We start from the raw sequence: 15,704 nt of genomic DNA, 5'->3' as shown, positions 1-15,704 counted from the left end.
TTGGGGTTTGCTTGTAACTTTACTCCGAGAAGAAATGTGGTTGGTGCTGGAGTAGTTTCCAAGAAGAAATGTGGTTGGTGCTGGAGTAGGTTCAGTTCACCCCCTCAACCAGTAATCCAATTTCCTACATATACCGTTTATTGTAGATTTACAGTCCAGGAGTCTACAAGTACCAGAGTTCTGGGGCCAAATGACCAATTAAAACTAGTGAAAATAAATTAGGGAAAACGCTTTAGGTGAGTCAATTAAAAAAGGTACAAGTGCCTTTGATAAAATAGCTATAGATTTAAGCACCAATAGGGTGGCATGACAGCTCTTTAGAGAAAATCATGTTTAAGAAACCAATGAAAAGAATTAAGCATCTGAAAGTATGCATCTAGGACCTATGTAGAGATTAAATGCCAGTTGATCTAGCAGTATTCATATCCGATGGCACTTCACAACGTATGCGGTACACCGCATGCCATTAACAATGCAAGTTGTTTACAGCAACTTGCGGTGGGATCTTGGAATAGTATAGTTTACTATTGCAACTCCAGTCTGTGCAACAGCAAGGAAGGTGTTGGATTTTTAATCCAACACCTTCTGCCCACTTCAGAAAGTCGTAACGACATGCGGTGTAATGGTTTGCGATGCAACAGCAGGGTCATAACTGCTTTGCAGTGGCATGCAATGTAACGAGGTTTACCTTCTGATGTGAAAGCAGAATTCGATGTTATCGATTAAGGATTATTCCTTAAACTCATTACGATGTTATTTATAGATTGAATCCGGTTGTAACAAATCGAAAATGATTGCAACTGTATTGACTTGAGAACTCAACCTTACATATGATCAGGGATTCCCTTCAATAACCCCCCCCCCCAAAAAAAAAACCAACTCCTGACGAATCACCAAATGCATGGTGGCAGTTCGGATGTTCAGACAAACTGAGACATGGGTTTGTAAGACAGAGGCATGGGGTTCTGTTTTTGGTGTGAGGTTACAAAACATTTTCCTGAACAAACCGGTCATGTCTGACTATGTTAATGTTAAGTGAACTTGTACCGCACACAGCTGCCCCAACCAAGGGGCGTCCCGGCGCTTGATGTGCGAAGTGTGTCAGTAAAGATTGATAGTTCTGTCACAGGGAGGTCGTTGAATATTAGCAGAAAAGGTGTGTTTTTATCGCTCTCCTGAAAGGTAGAAGTTCTTCAATTTTTTTTAATATGGATAGGGAGTTCATTCCATAATCTTGCGGCGAGGTGTCTAAATGACCTACCGCCCATTCTTGCCAGTTTGAAGCGGGGTACTACTGCCAGGTTCTGTCCTTCTGAACACAGCGTACGTCGGGGAACGTACAATGTGAGGAGGGAACTTAGCATGGGGGGGAGAGGCAGTTTTAAGGATTTTGAACGCCAAACAAAGGGTTTTGTAATGTATCCTTTTTTCAACAGGAAGCCAATGAAGTTTCAAAAGGACAGTAGACACTGACTTGTAGCGTGGGATACCGGTTAGCGCTCTCGCTGCAGCGTTCTGAACTCGCTGGAGCCTCGCTTTCTCTGCTACGTTTGCCCCTAACAAGAGAGAACTGGCGTAGTCTAGTCTTGACAGGATTGCATCTAGGATCAATTACCTTGCTTGAATAGCATGTCAAATTCAAACTGGAGCCTATACCAGAAGCTCCCCAGTGCCAAAATGTATCTGAGAGGAACCACGGGACCCAGTTCCTTACACATACAGTGCTGGATGTGGCGCTCTGTTTAAAGAGCCTTATACTATTAAGACTTAAAATTACTATTTAACCAGATCAGAACTTGCTACTATTAACCGTAATGTGCACAAGCAAATTGGACCCCATCTGGAAACAGGGATTGTTCATTCAGCTGAGAATCTGGAGACCGGTTTGAAATGGTTTCAGGAATAAACTAGTACAGTAGATGCAATTACCAGTTCACTATAGATTCTCCAGATTCAGGTGTATGAGCAGACTTACTTTAATTGTGGGTTGCATATAGAATCTCAAACACCATTGAAGTTCTTAGATTGGCATCCCTTGCCCTTTCAGTGTCAGGAAAAACAATTGGATGGAATTCTGAATTAACATTCACCCCCAGTCACAGATCTGGGGTAAAACCATTTTTGGACGCCAGGCCATTACAGTTTAGACTTAGATGTAGCATGTCCTGCGTGGGTAAGGTACCTGTGATTCAAAGAGCTCCTTCAAACTAGAAGTAAGGATTGCATCCTGAATTAGAGCAAGAGGTCATTAAGCGTTAGTAATGGATTCACAAGTGTCTGTAGGGGATACCTGCTTTCGAATGCTTCTGCGAAGCATGTTAGAGTGCCAGTTTAAGTTTATATTTTGTATGCAAATGCAAAATAGGATAATCCAATGGCACAATTCCTAGTAGGCTTCTTACCAGCCTGGAATCTTGGAGGGGCTGAACCAGGTATAGTGCTGCAAACATTGATGATATTTAAGTAAACACTATTCAAAATCAAAACGTATGCAGTGAGAACTTGCACTCCTTTGCAATCATCAATTAGAAGGCAGGAAAGTACATGGGAAATTAATGGACTCTACATATGTAGCCTTGTATTGCTCCATTTACCAGGCTCAAGTGGAGTAGGAAAGCAAAAAACACTTCAGGATATCGCCCCCCTTATCAACCACGTGAAAAGGTCACATGCCAAGAGAGACGTTACTGAAAAGACAAATAAACTAGAAAAAGGTCACTTATTTTTTATTGAATGGAGAAAAATTGATTTAGATCATGATTCACATTCCTCCAATAGCATACTCAGAAAGGCTAAAAATATGGCAAATTCTTTGAAGGAAACCTTCTTGTCGCCATCCAAGTCCATCATTTTCATCACCTCTTTTGCCATGTCCTCATCTTTTCCAGAGGCCTGTAGGACGAAAAGGCAATAAACAGGAAAAAGTTTAATCAAAATTAAGTAAAATATGTTCAGAACATTCTACTTAATCGCAGCGTAGGAACTTTGGAGAAGCTTCCCTCCCAAAACCTCCCTCCCTCAATTATCTCCATTAGTCTGGTCAGAGATTTGTCATGCTCAGTACAATCGCTAAACACGGTTCAGACCATTTTCCAGATATTACTTATGACTAGATGGGCTAGCCAACATGAGACATCCATTAGTACTGGTTGCTCAAATCCTATACCATGGCAGGCTCTGTAGTAAGTGACCACCGCAGTCTTTAAGTGGTAGTTCTGTGGTTTCTTAACAAACAAAATCCTTCCCAGGGCAGCAGTCCAGCTTCTGGTCTCCTAGAATGCAGTCACCCTAGGCTCCACCCTTTGGGGTTGCAGCACCTGCTGCATTGAGGAGGAACCCTCTCAGCCGAAAGACCAGGCAGAGAGTGACTTTATGTATATGGTAATTCTCTAGAGAAAGTTGCAGAGACCGCATGCAAGTCAGAAAATTCTATAGTACAGAAATTGACCATTATGCATGCTTGTTCTGCAACACCTCTACACCATCCATGGGGTCTCATGACGTTAATGGAGCAACTGCCCTCAGCCTGTAGCCATGGATGAGGCTTTCAATCCATAGTACACCTACCTAGAACCACTAGAGCCAACATCCAGTCAGTCCTTCTGCCCTCAACTTTTAGACATTTAGATTTAACCAAAAGCCACATTTGTGTTTAGAATTTCAGCCTTCCTTTCATAGAGTGACTAAATATTGAGCTAGAAAATGTTTGTGTTGTGGCCACTGCACATACTCCAAGAGCTAAAATGATACCAGGAGTTTTGGATTTCAGACATTGAAACAAATACTAGGGAAATAGGTTCATGGTGATCCTGCCTTCTAATATTTCATCAGAACAGCCCAACAGCCACTGCCCTCCTTATACATGAAATATGAGAAGAAAAATAAAATGCAGAGGGCAGAGTAATAAAATGAGACCTTCTGTTTTGTTTGTACTTCAGACAGAACAGTCTGCTAGTGGTAAACATTTGCTCAGCCATTCGATTTGTGTGCAGCTAAGTTGGTCAGGTACTAGGCCAGGTCCTATACCTCAATCAAGGTTGTTTTTTGTAAGTGGTCATCTTTACCCATGAGCATTCATAAAAGTAGGTCCTTTCAGAAGGCTCCAACTAACCTATATTTTCCCCTTAATTTGGGGTGGAAAAGTGATTACAGCCATGAGGCTAGATGACTGTTGTACCTTAATTACCTCAAGTGCATCCCCTCCTTTGCTGCTCAGCCAAGATGAATGTGGTGTCTGCGTGGAATGTTGGAATGCCTGATGAAGAGAGAGTGGAATGTTTGTGTGCCTGCTTGTGTGGATTGTGACAGTTGGAGAGAGTGGGCTGAGTAGCAAAGATGCTGCTCCTGGTGGGACCTCTTTGAAACCTGTACCCTAATCAATAAACCTTATACTTGAAATATACCTCCTGGCTACCTCTGGTCATCTGTACAAGTTATCTTACAACAATGACCCAATCCTGCCCATTCTTTCCAGCAAGGCTACTGGAGGGGGTCATTTGGGTGACCGAGCTTACAGTCACTGTATAATTTTACATTTAATAAATGTAATCAAGACCATCCAGACTTCCTTCAAAAAGCTAGTATATTTTTGGTCACAGGCTCTCCCTGCCACATACATTTGTAATCCTAAAACGCGGTTAAATTACGTACACCACTCTAGACAGTAAAACTACACCAAAGTGTTGCTTATTTGAAACAAGTAAGTTAGACAGACAGAATAGTGTTCAGATACCATGGCAGAAAGTCCCCTGCCTTCAAGGCTCAGGTGCTAGCATTTTGGAATTGTATTTTAAACATCACACCAGTGATGGCCAGCATGGCAGTGGCACAAGTCACAATAAAAAATCAATTCATTAAAAAAAAAAATTACCTTCCTGCCTGGTACGGAGTCTTTGCTCTCATCTTCCAGGAATAGGAAGCAGTCGGCACACAGGCTCTGACCAATCAGTGCAGCATTGTGATTTGTCTGAGTGCCGAGACCGTGCTCAGCCAGGGGCTGGAGGGGAGCACATGTTCCATATGCAAGCTTTAATGCAGCCTGCATGGAGAACAGGGGGAAGTACCCATGACTGTTTTGGGTGGCCCGAGAGGGCCGACCAAGCAGTCATTGCACACTTCCAAGTGTTGTACAACTCCTCCCATGCTCTTCAGCCGGGAAACAGTTAATGTGGTGTTTACATCGCACAACCTTTACCATGCAGCATTACAACGCAAGTCATTACTACGACTTGCACTGGATGGCGCTCTTGGTTAAGAATAGTGATTTTCTATTCTAACACCTTCCCCACTGTTAGGTGGGCTGGAGTTACAATAGAAAATCATTAATACTCAATCCAGCGCAAGTCGTTTAGACGACTTGCATTGTATAAACCGCGATGTAAAGTACTGCGATCAAAATGATTGCATTGTACTGTCATACATCCTCTTCAGCCCGACCCCCTGAACCAGCTGCCGCAGCAGGAGGCTTATATCTAACATTACTTTAGCATAGTTTTATTTTTTCCTTTACTGCTTGAAGGCAGCAAGGTGACGCTCCTCTGCCTGAGTGGAGGACCTGCCACTGCTTCTTAGCTCAATCTTCAGGCTTACTATTAGGGTGAAGAGCACATGTGCTTTCCAACTACTCCTATTGAGGTAATCTTGAAAATTCTCATTTAGGCAGCTGTGCGTGCCTTCTATAAGAGCAAAATATTACATCTAGAGGAGACCACGCTCATTCTGCACAGATATTTATTTTAGTGAAGCAACAAGAGATTGAGAGATGCCATTCATAAGAATAAAAAAGGCTGGAATATTGCCAAATGTTGCGTTACTGGTGGAAGTAGTGACTTCACTACTAGTGTCTCTATAGTGATTATCCTGTACTTTGTTCTAAATACATCAGCCCTCAAAGCTTTATACTTCCATAGACAATCCATCTCTATGGAGGTAAAGTACCAATAAAAGAACCAAACTGGCATGACATCATCAAGCCAGCACCCAAACAGAGCCCTGAATAGAACTCAGAAAGCACCTGCTAGGCTGCAAATTGCAAGCAACATTGTGAAAGTCCAGGCACACATTGGGCTAATAAGCCCTACAATAAATGAGCGAGAATACATAACTTACCTGGGCAATTTGGACCTATAATACCATCAAGCAGTTCTGGTGACATTTACAAAAGACAAGGCTGAAGGTAGAGTTTTATCAATTACTAGCAGCCCGTCCCGACGTTGTCCGGGTATGAAATAGAATGTGTGTAATAGGCAGAGGAAATGTATTTTAAAATCTCGCGGTAGAGAACATTTTTAGCATGAAGTGTCACAATAGTTAGGCATGTGTGTGCAGATACTGTGTGTACCTCGGAGTAGGAAGTATTAGAAGATGTCTCTAGTGTGTATGTACTCCACTTCCATAAATAAGCGTGTGTGAAAACGCATTCAGTTGTAAATTTTGTGTCCCCGCAGGCACGCTGAATCGCGCCATCCCCCGCTGGATGCCCGACTCAAGTTTTGTTTGATGTTGTGCTTGTGGTGTAAAGTCGTTGATGCAGAGAGTTGAGTGGGTGACAGCGCGCGCTGGAGACGCTTCGCGTGTGGGAAAGTGCAGTCAGTTCAAAGGTTAGTGTCCCAGAAGGCACGTATAGTCGCGTCATCTGCCGCCTGAGCCCGGCTCCAGCCCTGGTTGATGTTGTGCGCCTGGTGTCAATTCGTTTATGCAAAGAGTTGAGTGTGACAGCGTGCAGGAGACACTGCAGTTAGTGTCCCCGCAGGCACGGTCCTTTATGCAGAGTTGACTGGCTGACAGCGCGCAGGATACTGTGCAGTTATTGTCCCCGCAGGCACGATCAGTCGCGTCTGCCCCGCCTAAGCCCCGGCAATTGCCGCACCCATTGGCCACGCCCCTTGCTCCCGTGCCGTTGCTGCACCCATTGCCATTGGACACGCCCCCAGCCCAACGCACACGTTTGTTTTCCACACGCCCTCAAAGCACGCTTTGTGGGGAGGGGGGGGGGGGGGGGGAATGTGCCACGCGATTGTTGCCGGTTGTCGCGCCCATTGGCCACACCCCTTGCTGCCACAGGATTGCCACGCCCATTGGCCTTGTTGACGCCCCCAGCACAACACACGTTTAAGGAACGCTTTTTTTCGTCGTCATGCCGCGCCCAGGCCTACACCCACAAGGGACTACTTTGCTGGTAAGGTTCTTTTACCTTTCAAATGTATATGGTGGGCATCTGTATAACCTATGTCCTTCTTCTGCAACTGCCCTTTCCAATGCTGTATTGGGTGTTGTGATTGGTGCTGTGGTTCCTGAGATTACCCGCCTCAAAGGTTTGGACTCTCTTCATAATACAAGTATAGATAACCCGAACTACGGTGCAAGTTTTTTTTTTTTTTTTTATTCATGTTTGACTGACCCTGCAGGCAAGTCTTAATGTTTTGGTAAATGTGGGTTTTGTTTGGGGATAATAAAATATTTGCAACAAGTCTTATAAATCTGATTTTAAAATGCAAACAGTTGTAAGGCAATTAAACATGCAATTTAAAATGGGGTTCTTTCGTAGTACAGTGACGAGTTTACCAAGCCATAAAAAGAAAATAAAGTGTAGTGTGGGACAAGACATTTTGCAGTCGGGGGCGTTGGTTTTTAATAGTTTCACACACAAGGATTAATTGGTAAAGGTTTGAATCGAGGATGGGCCTGCAAGGGGGAGCTTGCATGTATAGTAATCAATGTTCTAAGAACAGCACAGATTATGAAATCATTACAATATACCTGCTACTAACATTTGCTTTGGAAAGTTAAATACTCTGCAAATTATTTAAGCACTTAATTATGGGAAATAATTCTCAGCAAGACCGTTTCTGCAAGTTACATTCTTTGAAACCACTGGCAAACATTCAATAAACAGCTGTTCGGTTGTACTCACAGATAGACTTGGGAACTCTTCCTTCAGAAGCTTGCTCAACTCGTCCTGGTTCAGCTCTCCAGTCTTCCCATCAGCCCCTGAGTATTTCTTGAATGTCTGGATCATAGCCTCACACAGCTCTTCCAGAGGCATCTTGACTGTTTTGATCTGTAAAGCGAGAACACAGAAACCCTCGGTCTGGTTCAAAGAAATTCAAGCTTGAAAAATGACAGAGTCCCTCACTCTCTTGCAGGCAGAAACCACAGGCCAAAAGACACCAAATTATCTATAGGCTCCCCAAGCCCCTCTGTACTGTTTGTCCAAGCCAGACAGGAGCTCTGTGGTGCTGCTCTCGATGGTTCAAATGAGGATTACTCTTTGCCCTTACTGGCGGCCAGTGTCAATAACATAATCCCTTTAATTTGGGTTACCCTATAGTTTATCTGGTTTGATGCTTCACAAAAGTAGTCAAAATGCAGTATATTGGCACTACAAAGTACAAACAAACATTCTGATCCCAATCTCATGCACTCCGGCCAGCTCGAAAATGTCCTTCTCCGTGCTATTTTACTCTGCAGCCATCAACCATTCTTCATGTTCTCCACTAGTGTTAACACATCTACTCCGGGTCAGAGGTCAGTGCACAAGCAGCAAGGACTCCACGGTACCCAGTTCATGTTAGACCAGATGGGTGGCAGTTATTGGAGAAACAGCAGCTTTGAAGGGGGTATGCAAGAAAGATCTGGGCCCTTTCACCCCGATGGGGTGAAAGCTTGGCATTTGGAGTGGTTGCTCTAGAGCACAGTTCTACAAACTGTGGGGCGCGCCCCCCTGGGGGGGGGCGTGGATGGGTTCCTAGGGGGGCGCAAAGGTCTCTCCAAGCACATGTAAATGAAGACGCCTGGAAGTGCAACGATGTTTATTTGCTGCATTTCCAGGCTGTCTTCGAAGCCCTCCAGAGTGTGGGGCCAGAGGGCAGTGGGTGTGCTGCTGGGGGCTCGGCTGGGCAGTGTCTGGAGTCGTAATAAGACTCCAACACAAGTTTTTCACAGGTCTTTAAAGACCATTTGCATACCTTTGGAAACTGGTGATTAGGCTTTGTTTTTTCTTTTCTCAGTACCCCCTGGGCCCCAACTCTGCCTATTCCTTACATTTATATTTTAAATTTACTGCTGTAGTGTGAAAATGCATTTCATGAAAAAGAATTAAAAAAAAGGGTTGCCAAAAGAAAAAACTGCCAGCCATGTATGTTTAAAGAGCCTGCAAAGACCTTGCTTTGACACTAAATAGGGTTTTAAATAAAAAAGTATGTATTCATTTGTAATGTGACTTTGTCTGTTCCTTTTATTTTCAGTCATGAATCATTCAGGCAGCCCTAGAACACATTTAAAAGTGCTTTATATTTGCTTTTCAAAGTACACACAGATAAGTGCTGAAAATAGGGCTTTAGGAGACTGTTTATTTTTGAACCGTCTGCAACATTAAATTAATGAGCTGGCAACCCTAATCATAAGACTGGAAGTTTGTTGCAGGATCAGCACATTATGCCCTTCACCCTCGATTCCCTGATTAATTCCATAATAGCAAGAGTTTTACTTATATCAGAAACCCTACACCCCGTCAATAACAACATGCTGATTAACTTCAAGTGTCTGAGAATTCACCCTGCATTCAGACAACTCACTCCTCATTCTCACCCTTCACTTTCACACTCACAGCGATCATACTGCACTCACACTAATCACCATGCCCTCACACCATTCACCCGCTCACCCTTCACTCACTGTACCTCACCCTGCAGTCACATGAGCACACCACACATCCTGCACTCATGTGATTTTCTTCAAGTGTCTGGGAATGCACCCTGCATTCAGACAACCCACTCCTCATTCTCACCCTTCACTTTCATTCTCACCCTTCACTTTCACGCTCACCCAGCACTCACAGCGATCATACTGCACTCACACTAATCACCATGCCCTCACACCATTCACCCGCTCACCCTTCACTCACTGTACCTCACCCTGCAGTCACATGAGCACACCACACATCCTGCACTCATGTGATTTTCTTCAAGTGTCTGGGAATGCACCCTGCATTCAGACAACCCACTCCTCATTCTCACCCTTCACTTTCATTCTCACCCTTCACTTTCACGCTCACCCTGCACTCACAGCGCAGTTATGGTTTTCCCGCATTTGCCACATAATCCATCATCTGCAGCTTAATTTAAAGATTTAAAAATGCAGCAACACATGTTACCTCGCAGTGGAAGGCCCTTTCTAAAGGTAGACTGGTCACCTTTCTGTTGCTTATTGCTATATGTGGGTGTTAATGTGGTACTTATGAGGGGCAATAAAGGCCAGGACAATGGTAACAAGTGTAAAAATAGCAAAATAGTGCAGTAATGCTATCACAAAATATGCAGCATAACTCGCCTTTGCTTGCTGCAGAATTTAGTCAACCATCCGGCATAATTTGGCCTTCTCCTGCCACATACTTCCAATGGCCCTGCGTATAGTGCTATGAGGTCCCAGCCTGTGGCAGAAAGCATTGTGAATATGTAAGTAATTATTTTGAAACAGTATTTACATATTCTAAGCTAGGCTGCTGCAAAAGGATGCAGTGATTGAGATAAAACAAGTTCTTTCAAAATATACTTTTTAGTAATAAGTAATCATACTGTATCTAATGCAGACATTTGTGTTAGTGTCTCTACTAATCCAGATCACAGCTCCTTTACATTACATCTTAAAAAGAATAGATATTTGCCACCATAAAGCTTTAAGCAGATCCACTGGAATTATTCAGCAGAAGAGGACAAAATTATGCGGCAGGTTTGACCAAATTATGCAGCAAGAAAAGGTAAATTATGTGGCACAATGCGCCACATTTTGTGGTTAGCATTACTTCATTCTTTTATCATTTTAACTCACGGTCACACTGTCAGGGGAAATATTTCCCCTAATTAGTACCAGTTTATCACCCAAATACAGCAGTAAGCAACTACAAGATCGTCAATCTTTGCAAAGGGCCTTCCACTGCTCCAGATCACTTTGTCACGCTTTAAGTAACTTTTGTTCCGTTTGAGCTAGAATCAAGTTTTTTGTTGTTGAAATCTGCAGATTATATAGAAAATGCAGTAAACTGATAATTATGTGGAAAAATGCTGCTGCTGCAGAAACTCATAATTCCAGTGACCCTGGCTTTAAGTGACAATTAATGGCTGGTAAGAAGGCTGGTTTCTTTTTTAACTTTCTGCACTACCACCACACACTTCGATTTCAGGCACAGGCATCTCAAAGTCAGTATTAACCATTCATGGAAAGTTTTTTTGTGAAAGCTGGGTCCATGGGGTGGCAGGTAGAAGGCCAACAGGGTTCAGATGCAGAGCCATAATCCTCTCGATCCTTGGGGCCTCACAGAAATGGTCTAGGAGACAGAGGAAAGGAGCAAGATTCATAGATATTGTCAAAGAGAAGGCCCAGAATAGGGAGCATGGTATGGGGACTCATGTTTATGTTTACAAATGACCAGAGGCCACTTCTTTAGAGAGATACCCCAAAGAAAGGGACAATATAAGTGTTTTTTTTTTTTTTTTAAAAGGGACATTCATTAGTGAAGCTGGTACTGCTGTCAAGTTTGTAAGTGGCCACCACTGCTGGTTATCAGTAGGACTGATGCCAGATGCAGTAGGACTGGGGACCAGGAATTTTGGGGGCCCACAGCATCACATCTATGACTGTCTACTTTTAAAAAAAGGGGCATCAGAGCTTATTGTCCTTTCAAGCATTAGGACAGAGGTGATGATCCTTCATGGTGGGGAAAAGGTAAAAGAGGCAGAGGAGATAGCCTGCTACTCCTCAGCAGTCATCATTAGTGCAGCAGGTACAGTTGCACTGGGGTCAAAGAGTGTGAGGGAATCACAACACCCCTATTCTTGGGAGTAGTTTGATTGGGATATCTGTTTTTGTTTGATGCATTTGCTGTTTTACAAGTCTCCTATTTGGTGCAGTTCATAAGCTATAGAAAAAGTATTCCTGAAATCATCTCAAGCCCAGCTCCCTGCACGCAGCCATGTCCCTCCCGCTCCCCCAAACCTTGCCATAAAGTTTTGGAGGGGGGCCCGACCTCAAAACATTTCTTGGGGGGGGGCTCAGAGTAAAAAAGTTTGAAGACCTCTGCTCTAGAGACTGCGGTTCTCACCTTTACTTGGTGCTTTGATAGCCGCAGTAAGGACAGCAGGCACTGATTGGTGTGTCCAGTGCAGTCAAAAAGCCGATCAGCAAGTTATGAAGTCGTCAATGCCAAATTTGAGCCAGTGGGGCCCACCAGCAGGGCTGGGGTGAACATACCAGGGGTTTGACTGGAAGTACGGGCTGGTTTTGTTCTTGGGGGCCTGTAGGAAACTTAGGTTTCAAAGCACCCACTGCAGAGCTCCTTTAATTCTGGCAGTTTTCAGCAACATTAATTGTCAAGCTCTGGTGAATAATATCCCTGCTGGGCAGGGATCTGAGTTGTCTAGTGCCAGTTTTGACTCATTTAAAGTAGCGCAAAAAGCATGTACCATGCAGATCACAGCACTTTGTGGATAGCTCAGTGAGTTACTGCTTTTGTCAAAGTTACTTTCAGTTCTAAGTTACAATCATAACTAGCACAGTGACCTAAGAACTGACAAAGGGCTGCATGATACCGGTTACAAAGTTGTGTTTTTTCCCCACGAACTTTCATTATTCAATCTTTTAAAGGCTTTTTTAGGTAGAAATAAATTGCTAGTAAAGCCAACCCTAATCCCTGTAGGTTTTGAATCCCGAGTATGTGCTTCTCCAGACCAAGCACTTAAAAAATGCCTACCGGTGTGGATGACATTAAAATCCTACACATTGTAATCACCTTTGTCTTATGTAAGATTTTCTATAAACAGATTAACTCCTATCTCACCAATTTTCTCTGTACATGTGCGTGATGTAAAGTGCTCCAACACCCTACCCTGGTATGAAAGGTGTTATAAGCCAAATTAAGTACATGAGAGGGGAACTATGGAGAGATACGGAGCACTTTTGTAGAGTGACAGTGAGGCAATCTGGTGTAGGAGACCATTAGGAAGTCCAAAACAATTTGGTCTCACTGAGCGCCACCAGCGCAGCTTATTGGGGTGGAGGACGCCAACATCCATATAAAGGATCTTTCCCTTTGCTGCGCTTCTTGGCTGGGCTTAAGAGTTTGTGTGAGCGCTTACGTTTTATTAAAATTCATGCTAGACATTTTATTTTGTGTGTTAACCATTAGAATGTCTGTGGGTAAGACATTCTAATGGTCTTACCCACGGGGGAGAGTCAGACCAGTGCACCCTGCAACTTCTCAGAAGTGACTCTAGCCCTTTTTTGTAAAAAAATATTGTCTCGCACGTGAGATGGATGTGCTAGCCCAAAAAGGAAGGCTAATTTAAGAATAGTGACAAAATAAGATTAACAAAAAAAACCTCGTGAGCCAAAGAGACGAGCTGTACTTGGTGGTGGATAAAAGACATTAGGTAAAAATCAAGACTAGACCGCCTTTGTTTTTGGCATCCCTGACATTAGGCAGTGGAGTTCGGAGAAAAACTGTGCCCCCACGACCTATTCTTTTAAGAATGAAGCACAGAGTCGTCCTCAGCTCAAAAGTCGTTCACTTTGTGACGCAGATACCAGAAAAAAACATGTGGTTTGAAGATAGTTTTGCTGTTCCGTTTTAGACAAATACACTACAGAAGGGAGTTAAACCTATGGCTTTTCCAAGCAGCCCATGTGACAGTCCAGGTTTCCCTCTTTGCATTCTGAGACAAGTAGACTTGTTACTTCAGCCATTAAACCCAGCTTAGAGTACAAACATGCTAATTTGACTGGAGCAGCACGTCATTCATGCACCTGGGGAATATAGCAATATTGGATGGATGAGTACATTAGCTTTATCAAATTACGGACCGAGGAGACCTTAAATTGCATCCATGCAAAATTGCCAAGTGGTCAACTTTAGTTGCATTGTAAGCTACACCCAGTCAGGTTAATTTCATAGCGGTCACGCTTTCTGGTACACGCATAATCAGCTGCAACAACTCAGGTGGTTTGCACTCTGGGACTTGTAAACCTGCTTTTTTCCTTCTCTATAGAAAACGCACCACCACAAGCAACAGAATACAAAAGGGTGCAGGACTCTTTAGGGTCCAGTCAAACAGATCAGGGGGCGTTCCAATTCAGCCAGTCTTAAGAGCTCAGATTATTCGGGTCAATGCACGAGTAGCACGTGCAGGCCTAGCCTCCTCTGCATTATGAAGCTTGCGAGGTTTGTCACAGCCCCAGAGAATATATAAGCCAGAGAACCAAAATGTAGAATAAGTGGACCAGACAGCATACGATACAGCTTGGACGTGGAACATTCAACAGCTCTCCATTCGGGCCATACTGCTTTAAGTTACGTCAAAACTACAAGCCCCAGAATGCTCTAAAACACCACAACGGGCTGATTTACAGGAGACAACTTCCCAAGCATGGCCATTCTCTCACTGGCGTCAATCAGTGCTTGGTCCGTACATATAAAAACGACTTTTCATTTAATTTGAATACAAACTTTTACCTGCCTATATCCAAACCGCTCTAATCCAACCAAGGAAAGCTGCGACTATTCACAGTAGGACAGTCTCGCATACCAGGCTCGTCTTCACATTCTAGAGGACTACAGCCATGTGTGTCTCAAAACCAGGACCACAGCCCCCAAAAGGCCAAGAGACAAGCCCTGGAGCAACTGATCACCCGAAGGCCCGGGACACTCGACAGTTAAGAGACAATTCCTGGGTAGTGCGTTCTGAAAACTTAATGTTATCCGTTAAAGCACTTGGCAAGGCACCAGAGAATCGCATTGTAGTCGCCCAAAAAGACTATAAAACACCATACCGCCGCGTGGAATCACGCAGATCAAACCACAGACAGCGGAGAATCACACAGTTGTCACCCAGAACAGACCACAAACACCCCGTATACCAAGCGGCACCTTACCGCACGCGTCGAATCACAAAACAAACAGTGAGGGTGGGGCCTGGGGAAGGAAGCTTAGTGCACATGCGCTCTCATAGGCCTTTTTAAAGGCCTTCCAGCCCCTCCCCTTTACTCCAGGTGCGGGCCGCACACGGCTGCATCAAACACACGGTCGGGCTCACTTAAAGGGCAGACAGACAGTGCACGAGGGGCTTATCCGACAGGTCAGTGTGTGCTCCGTTTTTAGGGCGGTTATTGATCGGTATAATGATCTGCTGGGCGTGTTTTTGCTGTCCACTTCCCACACATTGTCTGCAGCAACATCAAATCCATGCAGTATTCCCTACATTGCAAAACACTTATACAGCGTGTCTTTTTACACGTTCAGAACTGCCCCAATTTGCACCTATGGGCCACTTTTTAGCTACCTAGTTCTCAAATGTGGGGCACTTATATTTTGGTGCCCGGACCTATTTTATATCTCAGTCCCGTTCTGTACAACCTCAACGAGTTTGAAGCTTCCCAAGCCCTGGTCGACGCCTACTCAGAGTAAATACCAGATTTTCGGCTTTTGTTTTTCCAGAAAGGACTTTGATGTCACTAAAGTCCATAATTCAGGATAGTTTTTTCCCTCTGGGTTTTTAGAGGTACCCAGATTCTCATATTAACCACAGCCCTGGAAGCATCGCACGTTTTCTCCCTTTGTTTGTCGCATGAGTATGCATGTTTTGTTTGTCATCCCTCACCTGGACACAAGAATGAGGATTTCCAGGGCTCTCCAGGTCCCGTTTCCAGTGTAACTC

The 15,704-nt window shown here is 44.0% G+C and overlaps 1 protein-coding gene across 1 annotated transcript; it reads right to left on the bottom strand.

Moving 5' to 3' along the window:
• Window positions 1-2,716: 2,716 nt before the first annotated feature.
• On the bottom strand, window positions 2,717-14,964 carry LOC144827409 (protein S100-A4-like). The gene is made up of 3 exons (XM_078685732.1): window positions 14,923-14,964; window positions 7,913-8,059; window positions 2,717-2,892 (listed from the first exon to the last, which is right to left on the bottom strand). The coding sequence occupies exons 2-3, from the start codon at window positions 8,042-8,044 to the stop codon at window positions 2,755-2,757; spliced, it is 270 nt and encodes an 89-aa protein (XP_078541858.1). The 5' UTR covers window positions 8,045-8,059; window positions 14,923-14,964; the 3' UTR covers window positions 2,717-2,754.
• Window positions 14,965-15,704: the final 740 nt, after the last annotated feature.

This window comes from Lissotriton helveticus, chromosome 4_1, assembly GCF_964261635.1.
Source record: "Lissotriton helveticus chromosome 4_1, aLisHel1.1, whole genome shotgun sequence".
NCBI classification, from domain to species: Eukaryota; Metazoa; Chordata; class Amphibia; order Caudata; family Salamandridae; genus Lissotriton; species Lissotriton helveticus.
Note: the sequence above shows the minus strand (reverse complement) of the source record. Positions and strands in the feature narration are given on the sequence as shown.

What these genes read in the sequence shown, in the direction of transcription:
- LOC144827409 (XM_078685732.1), bottom strand. Translation starts at nt 8,044, where the DNA reads ATGCCTCTGGAAGAGCTGTGTGAGGCTATGATCCAGACATTCAAGAAA. An exon ending in AAGAGTTCCCAAGTCTATCT is followed by an intron (nt 2,893 to 7,912) that starts GTGAGTACAACC and finishes TTCGTCCTACAG; the next exon opens with GCCTCTGGAAAAGATGAGGA.